The sequence below is a fragment of the Gallus gallus genome, chromosome 21, assembly GCF_016699485.2.
Source record: "Gallus gallus isolate bGalGal1 chromosome 21, bGalGal1.mat.broiler.GRCg7b, whole genome shotgun sequence".
NCBI classification, from domain to species: Eukaryota; Metazoa; Chordata; class Aves; order Galliformes; family Phasianidae; genus Gallus; species Gallus gallus.
This window is the reverse complement of record NC_052552.1, coordinates 5,307,574-5,329,982: the sequence shown is the minus strand read 5'-3', so window position 1 is coordinate 5,329,982 and position 22,409 is coordinate 5,307,574. Positions and strand designations below refer to the sequence as shown.

At 46.2% G+C, this 22,409-nt stretch overlaps 1 protein-coding gene across 11 annotated transcripts in view; it reads right to left on the bottom strand.

Annotated features, from left to right (window-relative positions):
• The window catches only part of DHRS3 (dehydrogenase/reductase 3), a 164,787-nt gene that overhangs the window by 5,457 nt on the left and 136,921 nt on the right, over positions 1-22,409 (bottom strand). For 2 of the 11 annotated variants that reach the window (XM_046903153.1, XM_025142530.3), the window contains 4 exons: positions 20,607-20,960; positions 1,409-1,552; positions 1,049-1,168; positions 45-283 (listed from right to left, as the gene is read on the bottom strand). In XM_046903153.1, the coding sequence (XP_046759109.1) occupies positions 45-283; positions 1,049-1,168; positions 1,409-1,552; positions 20,607-20,801 (698 nt within the window). In that variant the 5' untranslated portion in view covers positions 20,802-20,960. Of the gene's footprint in view, positions 1-44; positions 284-1,048; positions 1,169-1,408; positions 1,553-5,438; positions 5,601-8,774; positions 10,434-11,238; positions 16,050-16,253; positions 18,248-18,752; positions 21,587-22,409 lie in introns of those variants that run through there. The other 9 variants (XM_040651185.2, XM_040651186.2, XR_001469739.4 and 6 more) reach the window with 8 other exon arrangements.

The window sequence follows — 22,409 nt, the reverse complement described above, 5'->3', positions numbered from 1 at the left end:
TTCATTTAAAATGAGATGCTTTATTCTAGTTCCCCTGGACTGACCTGATTCTCATGCCCTGGAACATCTCTGTGCTCGTGTGGAAGGGCAGCACTGTTGTGGCATTCACTCCAGGACAGTCTAGCAGCCCCAAGGTCAGGCTCTCCATAAAGGCAAAAGACGAAGCTTTGGAGGTGCAGTAGTCAATGGCACCCGGGATGGCTGACAAGGCCAGGACAGAGTTCAAGCAAACTATGTGTCCGTTCTGCAACTCCAGCATCCTTGGCAAGAATGCTTTGGTGGTCTGAAGAGCACAACAGAGGGGGAGAGGGGAAGAAAGGGTTTACTCAGCAGAGATGCAACTAAAACAACAGTCCCTGAAAAAAAAATAAGGTGACACAGAGACAACAAGCCAAACTGCACTGCCTATTCAGGCAGGAAAGGAGGGGAGGAGTGCCTTGTTGCTTTGCACTCTCTGAAAGCTTTTAAACAGGGAAAGTTTGTATAGAAGAAAACCAATATTTCCTAGTACATACATAAGCAGTTGCCACAGATAAAGGCCACAAACACAATGCTTTGTATGTTAAGAGCTTCTTGTGGAGGATAAAGTCCTCAGCAAAGAGATGAAATCACAGGAAGCTCTTTTTTATTACTATTATCTAACTCAAAATTGAATGAGTTTCCTTCCCCAAGCAAGGCAGTCTTGTGCTCATGTTCCATACACATCACTGTACAGAAAACTCTCCTCCGTGAGCTCAGGTTGTCTCAGAACACATCAGATGCTTTGCTGGAAATCACAGTATGGGGATACAAGAGCATCAAATCCTACATTGCCACTGGAACCTTTGCTGGTTATTTTAGTAACTGAAATCCAGCTGACAGAACCTATCATTTGTTTTCCTACTTCTGGGTATTGTCTCTCCCATTGTGTTTTATTTACCTTTTCCACGTCAGACTGATTTTACCAAGCATCATTTAGAAAGACACAGCATCAGCCACAAGTTGTTTATCACTCTCAGCCACTCTCAGCCCCAAGTCTGAACCCATGAGATGCGAGAGCTTATCTTACCCAGAACTGTCCCAGGGTGTTTATGTGCTGTGATTTGAGCAGTGCATCATCGTCGCTGTCCATCAGACTTTTACCATGGACCACAGCAGCGTTGTTCACTAGGATAGTGATGTCACCCACCTGCAAGGAAACAAACAACTCCTTGCAGCAATCACTGTTTTATCTCAATGTCTGTTATTGCCGGGTCACACCTTTATTTTCATAGCTTTTGGCATCCTGTCTGCAGGCGCTGTAATCCTTCTGGATCACTTTGCATGATATAAACTGGATGTTCACCCTTCTTTTTTCCACTATGACCACTTTCCTCAAAGATAAGGAATTACTACGTTTTGCCTACAAACACTGCTTCTACACACCAACCTTCTCCCGCACAGCTTTGGCTTGCCGATAGACTTCCTCTCTGTTTCCAACATCACAGATGAAATAATGGCACTCTGTCCCCATCATCCTGATTTCCTCTGTGGTCTCCTTCAGGCATTTCTCAGTTCGACCCCACAGGATGATCTGCAGCAAAAAAAAACCACCAACAACACCCTTTTGTTAGAGCCAATGTACTTCTGCTTCAAATCTAAGATAATTAAAACATGCTTCTAACTTCAACAAATTGATGAACGTCTTTGATGTGTTTTCACTGCCAGCCCTGTTGTATTGCTTCACTTAAGACTAACAATGATTTCCTAGTACGTGCAGATGGGGCTTCAGTGTGCTGCTGGTGGCTGGATCCCACTGCTGATACTCTGCTTGCAGGTTCTTTACAAGCAACAACAACAAAACCCAGTTATTTAGCTTAGCCCAATAAATACATGAAACACTTGACAAATGCAGTATGACATTTTTTTCCAGCATATCCAAGGTAACAATTCTCAGTGCTGACTGTTTCCAGGCTGGTGTCCTAGCTGCTCTTCAAACAAGGCTCATCCTAATACAGCCATTTAGCAGGGAGAGATTTCAACCATCAGTTTAATTTGCAGCTAGTAAATGCAAGATTTCATTTGCCACTCCCAGTTAACAAACACAGTAAAACTGATAGAATAGTTCCTGCATAAAGAACAATACTGGATGCCCATGGAAACAAAACATTGCAACTGTATAGCACAGATCTGAACCAGCACAACACTGTCTGTGTTTCTATACCATCATGGAAGGCAGAAATGACCTGAGATGTTACCAGGTTTGTTAACTGACCTCATGGGGTTTTACCCCTATGAGTGTTCCTAGTGAGACAACCAGGTGAGTCTCAAACAAGAAATGGTACTTCCACCATCAACTTTCAACCACTAATCTACAGCTAAACAGATTCAAAGGAATATCTTTTTCTTACTATATGCAACACCATTCTCTATTTCTTATAAGCTGGAAAATAATATAATTCCATCTCTATTACCTATCTACATATAAATCAATCTATCATTTTTGCCCTTCAAGCTACAGTCTGCTCTGTATTCATCACGTTCAGAATGAATGGCCATTGACTGGAGAATGATACAGAAACCATTTGACTGCTCTGTGATCCCAGCAACAAGATCCAAAAGAGAAAGAGCAAAAGATTGCCACTGCTCACAGCTGCAGCTCGACAACATAGGTTTTTCCACAGTAGGTTGCATCCATCATGCACAACTGCTATTTAGTACTAAAAAAATAAACAAAGGCATTCACGTAATCAAATGCAGGTTTACTCTGATCAGGGATAGGTAAAAAATGGGCCCTGAAAATGGAAACAGTTTTGCTGCTCTCAGAATGACGCTATTTCCAAGCAGCAGTCTTATCACCTGTGATCCAGGATTCCGGTTGTTTCCCTTATCACTGGGTATGGAGTATGGGTCTGACTGTTAAACTGATTTTTTTATGGTTAAAATAAGCACACTTCCATTATTATATCTTTAAGTTTTTTCAAAAGCAGAAAGAGGGAAAGTAAGTCTCAATTACACCACTGCTTATAACTCAACCCCTATAATTATCATATCCTTAGGGTTGGAAGGGACCTCTGAAGGCTGTCTAGTCCAACTCCCAGTATTTACTTAATACCAGTAGGATAATCACAACAAATTGGGTCCTGTATTCCCTCCCCACAACAAATCCCTTGCAGAAGGCTTTAACATGCTTATCTTTAAGGACTACTTAAACCCATCTCATACCTGGTACTGAAACTGATCTCTGGCAGGCTCAAAGAGCTCTTCCCAGGGCAACTAAGCAAGAGCAAAGCCCAGAAGTATCTGGATTCTCATTCATTTCCTGAATGAGTTAAATGTACAATTAACCCCATTTATTAATCACATGCAGGCAGACTGCTGGCTGTCCATTCTCAAAATCATCGAAGGGCTGGAGAACTGTTTAACTTCAGAGCAAGTATGAGCGCGGCAGAGCCATTTCATGGGAAACCTCATCGCAGAGCATCTCATTCTCAAGGAGAGAGCTGTGTTCAGACTGAAAAGCTGTAAGGAAGCAGATAGATAGCAATTTGGCCTGTGTGTTGGCCTCAGCACATAGCTGTTGGCCGTCAGGCTTTGGCGTCTACGCAACGCCTGTAGAACTGAAGGCTGTTTACGTGCTCCTGAACTCGGAGCTAGACTGGGTGATATTTCATATGCCTACACTGCAGACTTCGGGGGAAATGGAGAACATGTGAGAAATTTCACAGGCTCCCAGGAAATATTTACAAAATACTGCTCAGCTGTAAGGGTACGCAGTTACTTGCTTTCTTTCACAACCTACATCTCTGTGGAAAGGGGAGGGAAAACACTACAAACTGTCGACAGAAGCAGCAACAGAAGCATTTGACTGCAGTGTTTGCATCAGCGTGGAGTTCAGCCTCTTCACCAGGACTGCATCAGTGATGTGCAGGCACTGCAAAGTCAACTGACAGCCTGGAGAGTGATGGAAGGTACAACAGGAAGAGCAGAGAGCGATCAGGTAGAGGCAAGGGGAATAAATACAGCAAGAGGTGGACCTCACATATGCACTGTGGCTTTCCCACTGCTATTGCAAAACAAAAAGTACATCCCTCACTCCTCACTTTCATCTGCTTCAAACATCCCCATTCCCCAGAGCTGCCACTGATTCATTGAATGCCAGAAAACGTACATGCAGGAGCATTTAAGCGAAGGACGACCTGTCACAGGAACATCTGTCTGTGATGCAGCTCTTGGACATAACATTTTTTATGCCCCAACAGTTACTTTGGGACCTTGAGTATCCTAAAGGCAAATCTTCCAAGGTGACCCTATTAAAATTTGGGCCATCTGGGGAAGGCAATTCGCTGGTTATCCTGCTGACAGCATTAAGTTCGGGACTGATTTTTTTCCATGGGAAGTTTTCACATCCTTGATACTGTTCACACTCAGGTGAAGGCTTCAGCCTGCACAAGAGAAAAGCAGTAAATAAAAGACCATTCTTTTGTGAGAGGTGAAAGTTCCCCAATGGCACAGTGGGAAGCGAGGTTTCCTGCCATCATTTCTGCTACTTTTTACAGATGCATAAAACTCAAAACTCGATACAACATGATTTTGGTCCAAATTCGAGACTGAATGCTCCTACGTGGCCCTATGAGACCTCCAATTTCTTGTCTTACATCTGGCCAAATTAAATTGGCACAGGCTTCACTCTGAAGGCTCGGAGAAGACTGAGTGGCTGCATCAGCCTCATCACCCATCCCCACCAGCACAGAATCACTGAGACTGGAAAAGACCTCTAAGATTATTAAGTCCAACCACCAACCCCACCATGCCTGGTCATGGTCCCAATGGGTTGCTGGCCAGGAGGTTGCCATGCTTTACTGGTGGACCCCATCTCCGCTGCAGTGATGGAGCAGGACCTCCCCAAGCTCTTTTCTTTTTTTCTTTTTCTTTTTTTTTTCTTGGCCTATGGGATCCCTATGGTTGGACATGGGGACAAGGTGTGCTCAGAGCAATGGGGACACTGCAGGGCCACTGGAGCATTTTATTGGGAAGCACAGCTTGCAACATGTGGGCATGGTCTGACTGTACTACCGCTGCTCCTTCTTAAGGTTAATTCTACCCTGGCAATGAGTGTGACCCAACTGGAGAGAATGACTCTCACAGACACAGCCGTTCCTGTCTGGGATGGAGAAAAACACAGAGGAAGAAAGGAGAGGAGAGACACACGCTGTGTCTTACACAGCCTGTCAGGCACTGCGCGGCCACCCATTCACGGCAATTCAATGGTGGATGGAGGAATATTTAATCTGTGTCTCAGAGAACTTCTTGGACAGACGGTTTTCCGTCCTGGAAAGGATCCAGCCACCATTCCTTCCCCCTCCATCCCCTCCCCGCCGCACCAGACACGCTCTCCTTTCACAGAGTTACTGACCAGAAAATTGGGGAGGGCAGCAGCCCAGCGAGGCGGTAAATCCCCGCTGTGGCCCTGCTCTTACCTCGGGCTGACCCCAGCAGGCAGGTGGGGTGTGAAATCCATCGCCTGCGAGTGCTGGCAGGGCAGGGGGTTTCCACAGCGGGCATAAAGAAATGGATTTACGGCGACAGAGGAACGCAGCGCGCTTTTCTCTCTTACCTCTGGAGGAGGGCACTGACATCACAGTTTACTGCAGATTTTCCCAGGATTTATTCATGCTAAACAAACCTTATCTCTTTATCTTCTCCCCTCTGGCAAGGCAGAGAGCTGCTTATCTGGCCTGAGGAAAATCACTCCAGCCCCAGTGGCAGATCCCTCGCCCCGCTCTCCCAGAGGCCTCGTTTAACTCTGGGCTTAATCTGCTAATGAGACATGCCCTGAGGTCAGAGGGCAGCCAGAGGGAAGGCTTTGGCTGCTGTTGGACTGCGGAGACTCTCCAACAGAGCCAGCACTGGCTGCAGGCCTGCAGCCCCTAACCTGGCTCCGGGTTTCAATCCCTGCTTTCCACCCTGCACAAGTCCACGTGAGTTATGCTTTTGATGATTTGTATAAACTGGTCTAGATGGAAGCTACTGTCAACCACAATATACTCACGTGACCTGTGCTCCCAGAGCCTCACGTATGTGATTAGTACAGGAGATGAGTTTAATTTCACCTCATTTACAAAGCTATTTAGCTTGTTCGGTCCAACCCTATTGCTAGCATAAGTCCGGAACAACAGCAAAGGAATGGTGCTGTGATATCTTCAATTAAATTGGCACTGTATCCCCAGCAGAGCTGCTGTGCTGGACCTTGCATCACAACTGGAAGGTGACCCACAACAAAAGCTTTTCTGAGCCTGAACACAGCATGGCTTAGGTTAGAGGGGACCTTAAAGATCAGTCAGTTCCAAGCCCTGCCATGGGCTGGATGCTCCCCACCAGCTCAGGCTGCCCAGGGCCTCATTCAACCCAGACTTGATTGCCTTCAGAGATGGGGCAGCCTGCTACAGCACCTAAACACGTGCCCTTCTTGATGCTCTGGGTTATCCAGGCTGTATTCAACTACACAGTTCACTGCTAGTCTTTTCCAACACAACAGCATGCATAGTGACTAGGAGATGTAATTTCCACCCCCAGTTTCTGCATTTCATGATTCAGAAAGCAATCACCTGTATCAGCTGGCAGGCACTGAAAGATTAAAGTGTTGCAGAGACAAAAGTGCCCTTCCTGCCTGATCTCATCACTGCTACCTCCACAAACCAACCACAACGCCGTGCCTATCTGTAGATAAGAAGTATTTGGTAGGTCAACACATTTTCCTCCCTTTCAACCACCTTTCCAGTCCAGAGAAACAAAAGTCGCTCTGTTTGAGTTGGTAGCTGTAATTGCACAGACCTTTGTTCAAACAGAGAAAGCCCTTCTGCACTTAATTCTGTACTTTTAGGAAGTGCAAAGTGTCGATAATCCATTGAAGTGTACCAGTCTTATCCCCATATATTTACAAAGCCTGGCAGTGCTAACTCACGTTGGCCCTCCAAAGGCACACATTCCATTGGGTCCCATAATCCCAGCAGAATCTGGCGTATCAGGAGATCAGGAGGCTAAATCCTACAAGCTGAAAAGCGTTTCTGTATTTTACGTGGCAATGGCAAAAGGGGTTTCTCCTCCACCCCTTCACCTATCTTGCCCCCAGGGCAAAATCAGACAAGTTATTTCAGGAGCCCTTCATGGGAGAGGCATGCTAAAGACAGATTACTGGAAGAGTGAAAGGTGTGGCCATTCAGTGGGAAAAGCCAATCTTTGCTTTAGAAAGGAGGAAAAAAAAAAAAAAAAAAAAAGAACCTTTTGATGCCTGAAGTAGGTCAAAATACTTAACCCAGGTCCTTAGTGACACTGGTACAAAAATAAGCAAACAAAGCAGGCCAGTGGCAAAATTTTCTCAATTCCCACAGTGGAAAGTGAGTATCAAAGCTGCAAGGGCCTGGTAGAAGAAAGATTACAGGTAAGCACAGGGGAATCAAAAGAATAAGCCCATTTACCTGCTTTACACACATGCTTTTCTACGTTGGTACTTAGAGGCTGTAAAGACACCAGGTGATAAGAACTTGATTTAACCCCGCCACCACGGTAAGCACAGAACACAGACCTTATTATGAGCTGCTCTGAGTTGGGGCCAGGAGTAACGTGCAGTAATGAGGATAGAAGTTTGGTCTGTGGAGACCTCGGAAGGGGATAAATGAAGTGAACTCCAGTTCCTTTCGGAGCTTTCATTACTGTATATTTTGACTTTGCACTCAATGGAATCAATGTTATTTCCCTAAACCAAAGTCAATTCCAACTGCACCCCACTCACCTCTTCTTCTTCCTCTGCAGGAAACAAAGCAGCACCTAAAAAGTCATGGAGAAGCACACAAACACCTGCCTGCCATCCAGCAGAGGCCTTCCTTGGAAAGCAAGCTTTTAGTACTCTGTCTGCAAAGAGGCATTTAAGACCAGCTCCCTGTAAAGAAGTGAACAAATGCCCACTGTTCTCACAGTCAGGACTATTTAAGGACAGGTGGCCCCACGCTGCCTTTTTTTTTTCCCCCCAGTGGTTTTTCCAATTGCTTTTGTCTGCAACACAAACTGCGACTGCAGACTGCCCTGGGAGCAACACTTCTCAGCCCTGCTGTACAGAGCAGTCGAGGAAGGGGAAGGGTGAGGGTTGTTTGCAAGAAGAGGTCACGCAGGAGTCAGCCTTTACAATCCTATTAACGCTGGGACAGGGTCAAATGGAGTGCACGTTCCAACAAAAGCACCAAGTGGCCACAAGCTGTCACCCCGCAAAGGTTCACCGAGGCATTTGTGGGGGGAAAAACGACAGATTTTTAATGGTGAATGTCTGCCACACCATGTGTTAGAAGCCGGCCTCTGCTCCGCTCCGGGGAACCAGAGCACACAAAGAAACACCCAGCAATAAAACCCTCCGGCTGCAAAGCACGAGAAGTGGCGGATCTGGGGCTGGGGAGAGAGTCTTTGGAAGTTAGGTATGCCATAATAAGGCTTCGCAGATATCCACCAACAGAAACAGAACGCTCCATCCTGCAGACATAGCCAGCGTGCTGCCGCCTCCGGTCGCTTGGCACGCCATGCTGTAATCCAGGCTCATGTAAAAACGTCCACAGAGAGCTCAGGAAATTGTGGGGAGGGTAAACACGCAGGTGCAGAAAGCCCTTTTTGTCCTGCAAGGAGAGCAGGCAGGATGGGGGGGACAGGATGTCAATAAATAGCATTTCAAAGGGAAAAAAAAACAGAAATGACTGGGTCTGTCTGCTTGGCAGAAATGCTATGGTCTGCATGTCTTCCTTCCAACATTCTGCACTGTTGCATTTACTTACAGCCCGTGCAATTTTGCCAATTAGATGCTGTGCTCAGTGCTGCATGCAGTGGAGGCACATCTAACCCACAACGTGGCACAGTGCTGAGGTGTCTTTACAGTCCTGTTGCATTCAAGGGGATTTTGCATTGAGAAATAAGGTGGATGAGATGGTAAATGAAGACGAAGCTCTGCTGGACAAGGAAAGGCACAAGGAATGTTTAACAGCCAGAGGACAGGTGGACAGAAAATCCCAGTCCTTGCAGGAATATCACTGAAAAGAAAGACATGGGGAAAGTATTTGAAGTTATTAAACTTGAGGAATGCTCGCAACAAAAACAGACGTGGAAACCTAAGAATGAATAATGTTTCTGATGCTGTCACTATAAACTGCCCTCCAGAAGGACCTAAATGTGCTCCAGATCAGCCATGCACATAATATGATGCAGCTCGACTGAAAAAATTTCTCCCTTGAGGCTCCTGGAGAAGCACAGGGAGTTGAAATGCCTGCATTAAATCCATATATAAACTGAATGCTAGCAGCAGCTCCAGACAGACTCCCCTACAACTCTCCTTTCTTTGACTTCAAAACAAATGAGCTTTGCTACCATTTTAAACCCATATAAAAGCTGTCAAAAAGCACCTTTTCATATGAGTCTTTATTCAAAGAAATACAGGATAAGGTTTAGAAGAAAGCTCTGATATTTAAATGCTTCATTGCTTTCCCCTATTTTCCTGTATGTTTCCAAATGTTATTTTCTAATGATGGCTGTTGCTATGCAACAGGGCAGAATTTCTAAAATCTATCCATCCGCTGTACAAACGGTGCCTATTAGGTTATATTTAACTCTCTCAGCCCATTAAGACAAAAAAGATGGATGGGAATCAGAGGATGATAAGCTCTAGACAGTGCATCTCCGAAAGGTGCAGAGTGGCCAACGGGATCTTTCAGTGGCCATACCAAGTCATAGAAGCACGGAATCATGCAGGTTGGAAAAGACCTATCAGATCATCCAGTCCAACCATCCACCTCCCACCAGCACTGCCCACATCCCTCAGTGCCACATCTCCACACTGAGCACCTCCATGGATGGTGACCCCATCGCTCCCCATGCAGCTGTGCCACGCATCACTGCTCCTTTTGAGCACAAACCTTCCCTAATATCCAACCTGCACCTCCTTGGCACAGTTGAGGCCATTCCCTCTTGCACTCAGTACACTGCGAAGATGAAGTGTAATTACCCTGCTTATAAAAATAAATAATAATAATTTAAAAAAGATTAAAACACCGGCACAGCTCCAGCTCAAAATGACAACTAAATGTAGAAACAACATTCCTACCCAGAACTGATCAGAGCAGCTCTCCTCAGGCTCTGCTACAATGATGCTTATTTAATATGCACTTAATATGGCTGGTCAGGCAATCACAAATCGAGCTCTAGCATTCGTTAGAATTACTGCTCCCTGTTGGTTTCCATCCTTTGGATGTGACTGTTCTTTGTAATACCATTTCAGTGGTTAAGAATTTCCCGTGTTTGATTTTCCCCTCTCTGCTCAGACGGGAAGAGATGCTAAAATTGCTTCATGGAAGTCAAAGGTTCTCCTGCATTTCTGATGCTGCAGAAAAATACTGGCCTAAAAGGATGACAGCGGGCAAACCCATCAGCTCAGCACTTCCTCTGTGTGAGTGGTAAACAAGTGTAATGATGTCAGGAGGAGCTGGCTGACCCGCTGCTGAACTCCGGGCTGTAAAGATGCAAAGTGCCAGATAACGCCATGCACACACTTACCCTCACACTTACACACACGTGTGCACACACACACTCACACCCTCGCAGCACAGGAGGTGTCGCAGAGCAATTTGCAAGGGTTGCATGTCATCTGGGGAAATGAGCACGTTGCTCGTAAAGAGACAAACCTCTCGCTGCCATAAAGCACACGTTCACTTATAAATACAACGCAGACAATAATCTCCAAAGTGCCTGGATTAAAATCCAAGAGCCAGCAACACAAAGCACCCTCTGCGACATTGCACAATCAGCATATCTCAAAACCAAACTCAAATGTCTCACTGCAGGGCTCCCGTGTTTCCCAAGAGCCTTGGAAATGTTCTTACATCACTTCTGACAGCTCATTGCGGTAAGAGCCAGCCCTGCTCTATTACCACTTCGGGAAAGGAGCGTTTGTACCAGCTGGATCTCTTTAATATTCCACTTGGAAGCACGACCTCCTTGAGGCAGTAAGCTGAGCGTTGTCCTCACTGCTGAGTTCCTTTAGGAGTCAGAGCACAGGGAGCTGGAGTTTGTACTTAAACTCAAGCTGCTAGAAGCTGATCTCAGGATTTCCCATTCCGTCTCCGAGCTACAGCAGCCAAGTCTCTCCCAGTGCATGTGCTGACCAGAGATGAAGTGTTGTTTACAAGTAGCAAGAAGATTAAAGTGACAGATCTAAGAGGAGCACTAATTTAATCTTCATGTAGAAAATACCTGATGGCCTGTTTTCTGCTATTGCTGATCCCTTCTTCTTAAAGTTGTGCCAGGGGAGGTGCAGGTTGGATATCAGGGACAGCTTCCCCTCCAGAAGAGCAGTGATGTGCTGGCACAGCTGCATGGGGAGCGGTGGGGTCACCGTCCGTGGAGGTGTTCAGTGTGGAGATGTGGCACTGAGGGATGTGGACAGTGGGCACGGTGGGGTGGGTTGGGTTGGACTGGATGATCTCAGAGGTCTTTTCCAACCTGAATGGTTCTATGAACACTGCAGCATCTTTACAACATTTTCCACCCACATGCATTTATGTCTCATAATATTTGAAGTTCTGCTCACAGTTCAGTGCCAAGAGTTAAATGGTTATCTAAGAATTTCTGCTTTCATTTGAAGTGGTGCAACTTTCGTCCGCTCCTCAGATATGAAGGAAATCTTGAAAATGCAACTGGGGTGTACCCAGTGAGTCAAAGGGCAAACAGAAGGAACAAACAATTCTAATTGCTTCGAATCTCCTGGCTTTTTTAAGTAGTAACTCATGGTCTCTTAACTTCAGATTAGCAATACAGATGAACTTTGCTGCACAGAGAAGCTTGTAGAAACACTGAATTAAGACTGTGTTCAGCGTCTGCAGTTTTCACTTTTGGATGCAAGTTGGTACTCATGGATACTCAGCCAGCAGCTTCACTCTTGTTGGGAGAGAAGCCAAACCTAAAAGACAAATGCTGTCTACCTGTACAACTGGTGCAAGTTGATGTCTGTATAGAAGCATGGGAAGCCATGCTTGACTGCATTTGCACCTACTTTAAAAGGCTGTTTCATTTAGATGCGGGATGAAACATAGCAGCCAGGTCATACCAACAGCCTCCCCAACCTTATGTAGGCTAACCTGTGGCTGAAAACACACCCAGCCATAGGACAACCACAGTCTATCATCTTTCCAGGCATTATTTTTATAGCACCTCAAATATGTATAGTTTTAAGAGTTGCTTAAGCATACAGGTACAACTGCCATTGATCATACATTGAGAGCCACGTTTATCTCATGGTCACATTGGGAAGTTGTAACTGATTTCAGCAGAGCTGCATTTGTGCTTTCAAACAGTACTTTCTTGTTAGTAGAGCACTGATGCATTTGGTCGGGCAGTGTTAGACAACAAAGCTCTACGTTAATCAAAATAAGTCAGCTCTGTAGCACTGTATTCAATAAACTGTCATTAAGAAGGTGGCAACACAAGTGTGGCTGTCCACAAAACCCTCTTGTAATTACATGTAGTTTATGGCTAAACTAACAGGATGAACAATTTAAATGAGTTGCAAAGTCTGCCAAGGTAGCCAGCTATTCCCAGGTCTATTAATTAGAATCAATTTGATCCCCGCTGGGATAAAGGTCAAACAACATCTATTTGACCCTTTCCTACTGGCGTCAGTGTTATCAGCCAACACATCTGTCAGTGCCTGGCTCTGACTTATTCAACTCTTTAGCACGTTGATGTGATGCTTTGAAGAAGAGAGTCTGGGCCCAGATAGGAAGATCTCTATAATAATTTCTGCTTTTTATGCCTTTAGGTGCTGGAAGGTGGCAATGAGGTCTCCCTGGAGCCTTCTCCAGGCTGAACACCCCCAGCCTGTCTGCACAGCAGATGTGCTCCAGCCTCTGAGCATCCTCATGGCCTCTTCTAGACTCCACATCCTTAGCTGGACACCCTTCCAATATCACCCCAACCAGGACAGGTTTCCATAACAAGGTACAAAAATAAATTACATCTTTCATTCCTTCTAGGCATTGCAGTCAGAACGCTTAGAAACGCATACAGGACTTAAGGTCATTCCTAAAGCAAATTGCTGTGCCAGACTAATTAGACATTAGCTCAACAGCATGTTTAACTCATTTTTAATGCAGTCAAACTATCTATATATGTTAGAGCTTCAGATGGAAGCTTCAGTTCTACAGATCTCGGTCAACTTTATCCTAGCCTGTGCCAGATGCATGACATAAAGGCAACAGAAATACACAGCAGCACATTTAAATGTCACTGAAGTGACAGAACACCACAAATAAAATGGGGATGAATCCCTTAAGATAAGTAAGATGAAAATCCTAGCTGAAAAACCACCTGAAATTCAAGACCTGCAGCCCCTGCACCTGGACTACAGCTTTCACCACATCAACTCATTTTAAATCATACTGCCTCCTCTTCAAGCTTTCCATCTCTGATGGCTCACATTCACCTTCAAGGCCACCATCCCCACGTTACCAATCGCCATTCGTTTGGTAGCAGAGCTCCTCTTGCCACCTTAACCTCCACCAGTAGATATTCAAACAACCTTTGTGTTTCCTACTGCACTCTCTACACCTGAGGAGCGTCTGAGGCACCACAATGACATTAATTATGCCTCAGTCTTAAAGCCCTTCCTCTTACAGCATTGACAGTCCCTTTATTTTGTGGGAACTTGCATTTAGTTGTCTTGACCTCAGCCTTAAAGCACCGTAAAAAGTGGTGGATTTTGGTGTGAGATGTGGCCCGGCCTCACTATTTCCACCTGACACCACCTTGATGCAAGATGCCAAGCCTGCTGCTCTGTGAGTCCCTCCCCTCGTTAACATTATTTATTCTCCCTACAGCCAACAAAAGGCAGGCATGCTCTAAATTACAAACAAAACCAGCTCCAGGCAGAATGCTGCTCCTCAGACATCAACAGATCCCATAGCCGCCAAGCTCTGGCCATGCCTGCCAACCAGAGACACTCATTCAGATGTCATCCAAACCACTGGCCTTGGCACCAGTGCACATAACAGGCCCAGTGCCATCCAAGCAGGGACTTGAAACAAGGGCTCCTCTGCCCATCCTTACCTTCAGTCAACAGGGAAGTGAGCTGTCAGCAGGAAGCCCTTCAATACAATTGCTGCCAGTATGCAATCTTTGTAGAAATAAAGCCTTTCTAGAGGCTGTAAAGCAGCTCCATCTAATCTGTTCTCTCACGCTTCATCACAAGCTCCAAATTAATATATTATTATGGGAAAATGCTCACGCCCCAGTTCTTTCCACATACTTCTGGTTACTGGTGAGTTATGATGTGCACAAATAGTACATTAAGTGCTTAAATCTGAACAAGATTAACGTAGGCCTTATAAATATGCCCTAAACTGTTTTGTTCCTGTTGTTCTTTCCAAACCAGTATAGCAGGTACTATACAACAGTATAGGACATGCACATTCTGCACTGGGTAACACATCAGAACTGTGACCATTTCTTTTAAAACCATCATTTTAAAGGCTTCACAATTCCATTCCGTTCGATCTCAGCACCTGCCCACAACAACCACATGGCAATTCATCACATGAAAATTAGTTCCTCTCAGCCCTGAAATTCTGCTATTTCAAACCAGCTCTTTTCTGTCTAGCAGAACACATCTGCTCTGGGATGGTCAGATCAGGTCTATGCATGTCTGCACACTGAGTGGATTGCAAGATACGCCTCAGAAGCTGCTTATGTTCTACAAGTGTCATCTTGAAGTATGGCTCAGCCACACTACAGTTCAAAGATGCAGACAGCAAGCAGGACGACTTGCTTACTGCATTTACTCCAGCTCCTTTCTGCACAACAAAAGCAATGTCTTCTGGTTTGGAGCACTGCAGCCTGAGTTGAACTTGGTGGCAGATAAAACTTCCTATGCATTATGAATTTGATGTCAGGTTCTGCTTTATGCAAGAGCTAACATTCAAACACGGATAAGTGGAGTGTGATAGATTCTAAAAGTGAAATCAGAGATGAATGATTGAGAAGGACCAATAATTCAAAAAGCATTTTAGATTTAAAACTCTTAAATCCCCGTCAGACACTCAAAGCTTTTATCCCACATCTTGTAAAGGTCACAGTTCTGAATTAACCCTGAGCATCAGCCCCACTATTTTACCCTCACCTCAGGAGATCGGTATTACTCTCATTTCTAGCTGTTATAATGTCATTAAAAAAAAGCTTTTAAAAAGCAGATACTAATTAATACAAACCAGGACAGCACTAGTCAACGTGATTCATATATTCATAGGATCCTAGAATGGCCTGGGTTGAAAAGGACCACAATGCTCATCAGTTCCAACCCCCTGCTATGTGCAGGGTCGCCAACCAGCAGAGCAGGCTGCCCAGAGCCACATCCAGCCTGGCCTTGAATGCCTGCAGGGATGGGGCATCCACAGCCTCCTTGGGCAACCTGTTCAGTGCGTCACCACCCTCTGGGTAAAAAATTTCCTCCTCATATCCAACCTAAACCTCCCCTGTCTCAGTTCAAAACTATCAATGCAGCTTGTGTAGATGAATGAATGAATCCTAGGACTCTATACCATTTTTACATAATCCTTCTGCAATACTCTCACTCTCATCAGCCCCAAATCTCACTCAGCTAAAACTCTCCAATTATAAGAAGCTCTCAAGCACCTGAAGCAGTTCTGTTTAAATTAGCAGAACAGAAGGAAACTGGCTCCAGGCTCCCATGCAGCAGTGCTGCCTTTGCACAGCTATCATCCCTTCCTCCTCAGACTTCTCATTCCCATCCCAACCGAAACCGAGCTGAGGGAGGACCGCCCACTCCAACGACAAGGGCTCTTTCTAAATGAAGGCATTAAGCTTTGAAAACATCATGCAAGTAATGACAGGAAGAAGACTTGAGATTTCAGGAGACGGCTTGTAGCCTGAATAAAACCACACACGCACGACTATCTTCTCCAGCACAACTTCTCAAGTAAGGCCTTTGGGATCTCTGTTAACTGCCCCATGACAATCAGTGTTAGTGTGTCTGTGGCATTCTGCAGCTGCCCACCAGGCTGACATCCTGCTAAGAGTACCTTGCAGACTTGCAAACAATTGTCTAGACTGCAGTGCTGACAGAGTGAGGTCATGGCTATCAAGCAGTACATTCCGTGCAAGAGTGAAGTTTCCGTTTCTTGTTTTCTTTCTGGTGACACCAGCTCCTTGCCATCCAGCAAGGGCTCTTGTCTGTCCTGATATTCCAGACTGCTTACCTCATCCACCACTCAAGCATGCAAACCCTTTGAGTCTTCCGCTCTCCCGCAATACAGGAAGCAAATGTTCAGAGAAGAGAAGAGGGAAAGGAGGGATATTTCATTGCATTTACGAGGTCATTTCTTGCACAGTGATGAATGTGGAGAACTCTCAGGAAGGTTAATAGGAAGCATTCAACCCTTCTCTGCAGCAGCACCATGCTAGCAGAAGGCTGCCCCAATCCATCTGCTGTCTTGGAGACATCTCTTGTCAAAACAACCTTGATTCACCAAAAAGGCAGGCATATAACAGCTGGAGGGAAAAAATAGAGCCAGTCTAGGAGGGCAACATATACATACTTTGAAAGAACTGAAATAACAGAAATGATCACAAAGAAGCAATAGGAAAACACTGCTGTAAGATCTCTCGTAGGTATGCTGCTGAAGATCCACACTGACAAATCTCCCAACAAGAAAGGCTGAAGATACTCTTCCAAAGTCACTGCCAGATAACCTTGGACACTAAAACATATACTGGAGCTGGAGAATGTGTTTCTATCTTACGATTGCATCTTTTGCCAGTTAATTTTATTACGTTTCAGCAACATTTAATAATTCAGAATGCCTAAGAATCAAGTATCTCTTTCCTGTTCAGTCAGACCTCAGATTAAATAATCCGTGAACAAACAAAATTACAAGGAAAAGAAAATCAAAAGTTAATCACAGAAGATCATCAAGAACAGGGCTGACGTCTCATTGAAAATGCTGTAGGCCAAGCAAGTGGCGTAGAGAAACCCCAAAGCATTTTCCAACTCTATTGGTGAATGAACCTATTCAGCCCCTACATCTCTCTGATTACTCACATCCATTAAGGTCTGTTCCTCCATGCAGGAGGCACTGTTTGATGAGCCTGCACACCCATTATATTCTTAATACCATTAAGATTTGGAAATAAATTTTTATTTCCATAAGCATTAGATCACAAAGCCATGACAATCTCTCTCCCTTTTCAATAACACAGATAGACTCTTCCATTTTGGCTAAGCACAGAACAGCAAGGGCTAAGAGCCCCACTGAACTACCAATGCGTGAGGCAGAGGCGATGCTCTATTGCTCAAATACAGGAAGTATTTAAGTCCTTATTGTCTCCCATGGCCAAGTAGTTTTTGAAGACTTCTACCCCAAAATAAAAGTGGAGTATGGATCCTCTGACCTCTTAGTGTAGACACGAACAGGAATAATCTAGTGACTGAAGTCCGCCATTGCCTAAGAATTGCTGGTAGTCTTAATTGAAAAAAAAAAACTTAGAAGATGGGTACTTCTATCATATGAAAAGTCAACTAATGCTGCTATGTCCCCTTTCAGGGCAATTTCATCAGAGTCCAAAGAGAAACAAGGTGTTTACCTGTTCAAGTCATATCTGCAGCACAATGGCACAGCAATGGAGTGAAAGGAATGGGGGCATAGAATGGCAGTGAGGATGGATGCACATGATCATGCCCAAGAGACTGCTGTTCTGCTGGCTTCAGAATTTCAGTCTCTGTGCTCATCCATCAAGCTGAAAACTCTGTTTGCATTCAGCTAAACCCTTTTCTGACTTATTTCTTGCTTCCTGCAGAGCTTTAACTGCAAGATCAAAATTTTACACTCAAAATTGCAGATGTGACCATATCAAATCTTCATGGAATACAATGGTGTCATCGTACGTGAAAACTGTGAAGATGCATCCTATCAGTGATTAACAAAACTAGCTTCTGAAAAATAGACTGTAAGGAGAAATCCAATGCAGCCTAATTACCAGAGGAGGTTTCCTATGCTAACAGGCTCAACTAACCTATCTTTCAGAAGATTCTAATCTCAAAATTATGGTTGTATATCGCCGCCTACCTCCAAAACTCCGCCACTATGTCTGCGTGTGCAAGCGCTGTGATGCATCTTCAAGGTATTCTGCACACCCACTGTTAGAATCTGAACCCACTGCTTCTGTTCACCTCTGCGCAGCACTGCGCATGGCCTCAGGATTTGGTGCCTTAATGGACGCGTTTTACCAAACTTTGGATGCTGTCAATACGCCATCCGACAACCAGAATCTGATATAAAGTAATTACGATCAATAATTCATGCTTTACATACATTGTACAACAGCTAACTGCATACAAAAGCAAGAAAAAGATAGAATAACTGATTCTCAAAGGTCTTATTGAAAGATGATACGCTGGCCACTCAGTTTTCAGTTTGATTGTCCAATACAAAGCAAAAAAATGAAGGAATAGTGTCAAACAGAGGGCTGGCATTCTACATGGAGACTGCATGACATACAGAAAGTCAGCGCTGTGTACAGAAGGCAGAAAAGGAGTGAAACCTCTGAGCAAAGGGAGCAAAACCACCACATCAACGCAAAACTTTCATTCATGGCATCATAGAATCATTAGGGGTGGAGAAGACCACCGAGGTCATCTGGTCCAACCATCAGCCCATTATAAACATCATTAAAAATGTCGAAGAAAAAGTGAATCCTACTTGAGCATTGCTGGGAAGATGTGCCACCACCAATGGGCCAGAGAGGACCACAGCTTGCGGAGTGCCCCATTTCACTCTCTGGATAGCTATGATTTAACTGAAAGGAGAACCTAACTTGAGTTCAGCAAAAGCAAGAAGTAAAACACCTCGATGACAGGCACAGAAAACAAAAAAGAGCCACCTCAAACTTCACAAACAATGACTAGCAACCACACAGCGTTTCATAACACCATGAGAAGAGTGCAAAGCTGCCCAAGAATTATTCAGTTGTTTATTCTTTCAGCCTAAGATTTGTAGTGAATGCACATGAAGGACACGAAGATGAAACGCAGTCTGTATCAGTTTATAATAATTGCATCCTCAGCTCCTGAGCTCTTGTTGGCCCATGGCAGGTAGGGCTGACAGCCATTGCTCAGCATCCAGATGAGGATAAGGAGCTCCTGGAGCTAAGGAGCCCCTGGGTTAGCTGTAGAAATGGTAGCACTCCAATGCCACGGCTCAGCATAGCAACCATCCAGGCTAACTAACCAAACGGTGAAGCATGGTGTCCCAACAGGTAATGGAAATACACTTCCAGCAAATTGCTTGGGTCCAAAGGTCAGTCAGCTTGTTTGTTCTGTCTCCAAGAGTTTGTAAATCTCAACGTGGTGTTTAAACACAATCGTGTACAAACATCAAAGTTCAATGCTGACTTTATTTTACACCTCAAAGTTGTGCGCCAGAACTGCTCTGTACCACACATGGAAAACTGTAGTGCATGGGTGAGGGGGGGACAGAACACCAACCCAACACGCCAATTTTTCTTTAGCTGTCCTCATTCTGTATTTTTCTTCTTCCTTATTCTGTGTTTACTCTCATTCATTCCCTCTCACATGGCGCAGTATTTATGCAGCTGTCTAATCTCACGTGGTTCTTCCCCTCCACTACCTCTAAAGAGGAATAAAGATGAAACCTTCAGTCTAAAAGCCTTGTTTGAGGGCTTTGTGCAGCCGCAGGTGATGACAAGCCTTCAGCTTCCCTCCAAAACTTGAGGACAACCAATCCTTGGGCTGGAAAAATCCTTCACCTCCTCACTCTCTCCCCCATCCATTCCAACCATCCACCTACCACCAATATTGCCCACTGACCACATCCCTCAGTGCCACATTGCTTCAACACTGCCAGGGACGGTGACCCCACACCTCCCTGTGCAGCTGTACCAATGCATCACCACTCTTTCTAAGAAGAAATTTTCCCTAATGTCCAACCTGAACCTCCCCTGATGCAACTTGAAGCCATCACCTCTGGTCCTATCACTGTTACCTGGGAGAGGAGGCCAACCTCTGCCTCTTGGTCAGTCCTGGCTTTTTGTTTGTTTGTTTTTAACTATCCCTGTTTGACTCACACCCGTACTTAGGAAAACAGATTTCAAGGTACACAGCAGTTACTGACGAGGGAAGGAGGGCAGCAGCTACATCTGCACTTCCAGCCTGCAGTGCAGACAGAGCACTCTCCCAGTCCCACTCCTTTCCTAAAGGAAACGTGCAGACTGAAGGAGAGATGCACAGCTCACACTCATGTTGTGCAGCTCCTCCTTGCTGGGGCAGCACCACCTTTGAGCAGCACTCATCTTACCTCAAACAGGGTTGGCAAAAGGCAGCCCAGAAGGGGATTCAGAAAGCCCATGAGATGACTTGGCAAACAGAAAGCCAGAGGGGCGAAGCAAAGCTCTTCCCACCCCGAGTCCCAAAGGAGGGCAGGCCCAGGGCAGGGAGGCGAGCCCCACTCCGGGTGCCTCTTCTTCCCCTCCAGCCCCATGGCTTGGGCTCAGCTCCAGGCCCCACGCAGCAGCAGGTGCCCATTCCCCCACCTCACCTTCCTGGCTCCTCGCCTGGCGAACTCCTTGGCCAGCTGGCGGCCGATGCCGCGTCCCCCACCCGTCACCAGCACGGCGTCCCCGGACAGGTCCCGCAGTTTGGGTGGCAGCAGAGCGCACACGGCGGCTTTCAGCACCAGGTAAAGCATCTGCACGGGGAGCAGCAGCACGGCGCCCAGCCATTTCCAAACCATCCTCTTGCTCCGGGCGATGGGTGGCAAAACGCTCTTCCAACCCTTCACAAGACCAAGGGAACAGAGATGGAAAGCCAGCACCCTTCATGCACCCGCAGGTGGGTGACGAGTCTTCGGCTCCCCCCCCTCTCCAAAACCTGGGGGTGAGCAATTCTTGGGCTGGAAAAAAAACAGGAAAAAGAATTCCTTCTCTCCCTTCCTATAAAAGTGGGGTGGGAGGAAAGCAGTGCAGGAGAGCTCTGCCTCTCAGTCGGTGTCCTCCGGGGTCGTCACATGCAGGTAATGCTGATCCCGTGCCTTTAACTGGAAAACAGTTTTGTAGGAAAACAAAAAGTCAAATGAAAAGTAGCCATCCGTCCCTCCGTGCCAAAGGCTGACGTGCAAATCCCGTATCCAAATGGAAGGGTTTTTTTCTTTTTCTTTCTTTCTTTTTTTTTTTTTTTGTACTTGGAAAAATAAAATAAAGCAGCCTTATGTCTCCAAATTGCTGCCTGCAGCGCCTTCCAGGCAGCTCATTTCTATTCTTAGACTCAGGAAATCGCTGAAATGAGACAGAATTGCCAGGACTTTTCTATTTAAGAAAGGGTCTATTCAGGGGAAGGTTGTTTTTGTTTTCCTATCTATAAATATCCACCGGCGCTCCGTCCCGAGCCGGCTGCAGGGCTGGGCTGCCCCTCTGCCCCCTCTCCTGGTTCCTCACCCGGCGGATCTGCGATCACAGAGCAGGAATTACGCCGCGCGCTCCTTCAGCTCCTACTCATTTCTCCCTATTGCTCTCTCTGCCTATCGCAGCCGCGGCGCTGGGGAGGTTTTATACCCCATTAAGCCTGATTGACAGTTAAAGTGTCGGGGAGATTTCACTACTGTTCCTGTGAGTGGCTGGCTGCGCTCTCCCCTCCCCCGGAGCCGCTCCCGGAGCCCGGTTCCCGTTCCCCGGCTGCCGCCCGCGGTTCGGGGCTGCACCGCACCGCACCGCACCGCACCGCACGGAGGGAAGATCCGCTCCGGGCTGAGCCCGAGGAGCCCTCTCTGCCACAGAGCCGCCCGCCCGGCTGGAGCCGGCGTTGGTGGGAGAGCTGTTTGCAGCCCGGGATGGTTGGGCTGAACCCAAGCCAAGCTGGTCAACATCTGTCAGCACCGAGCCGCGGCTTTATGGACAGCTCGTGGGCTTTCCGAGCTGGGAGATGCCGGTGCTGCCGGTCGGTGGCTGGGCAGTGACAAAGGGAGATGCACTTTCTTGCATCAAACACTATTTTTTTTGGAGAAGAGAAGGCTCTGGGCAGACATTGTGGCCTTCCAGTGCCTGAAGGGAGCTTATCAGCAGGGCGGAGAGTGGCTTTTTGCGTGGTCTGATAGCGATAGGACAAGGGGGAATGGCTTTAAGCTGTAAGATTTAAGTTAGATGATAGGAGGAATGCTTTTACTCTGAGGTAGTGAGGCCCTGGCACTGCTGCCCAGAGAGGTTGTGGGCGCCCCATCCCTGGACAGGTTCAAGGTGATGTTGGATGGGCCCTGGGCAGCCTGAGCTGGTGGTTGGCAGCTCTGCCCATGGCAGGGGGTTGGAACTGGATGGTCTCGAAGGTCCCCTCCAACCTGAGCCACGCTGTG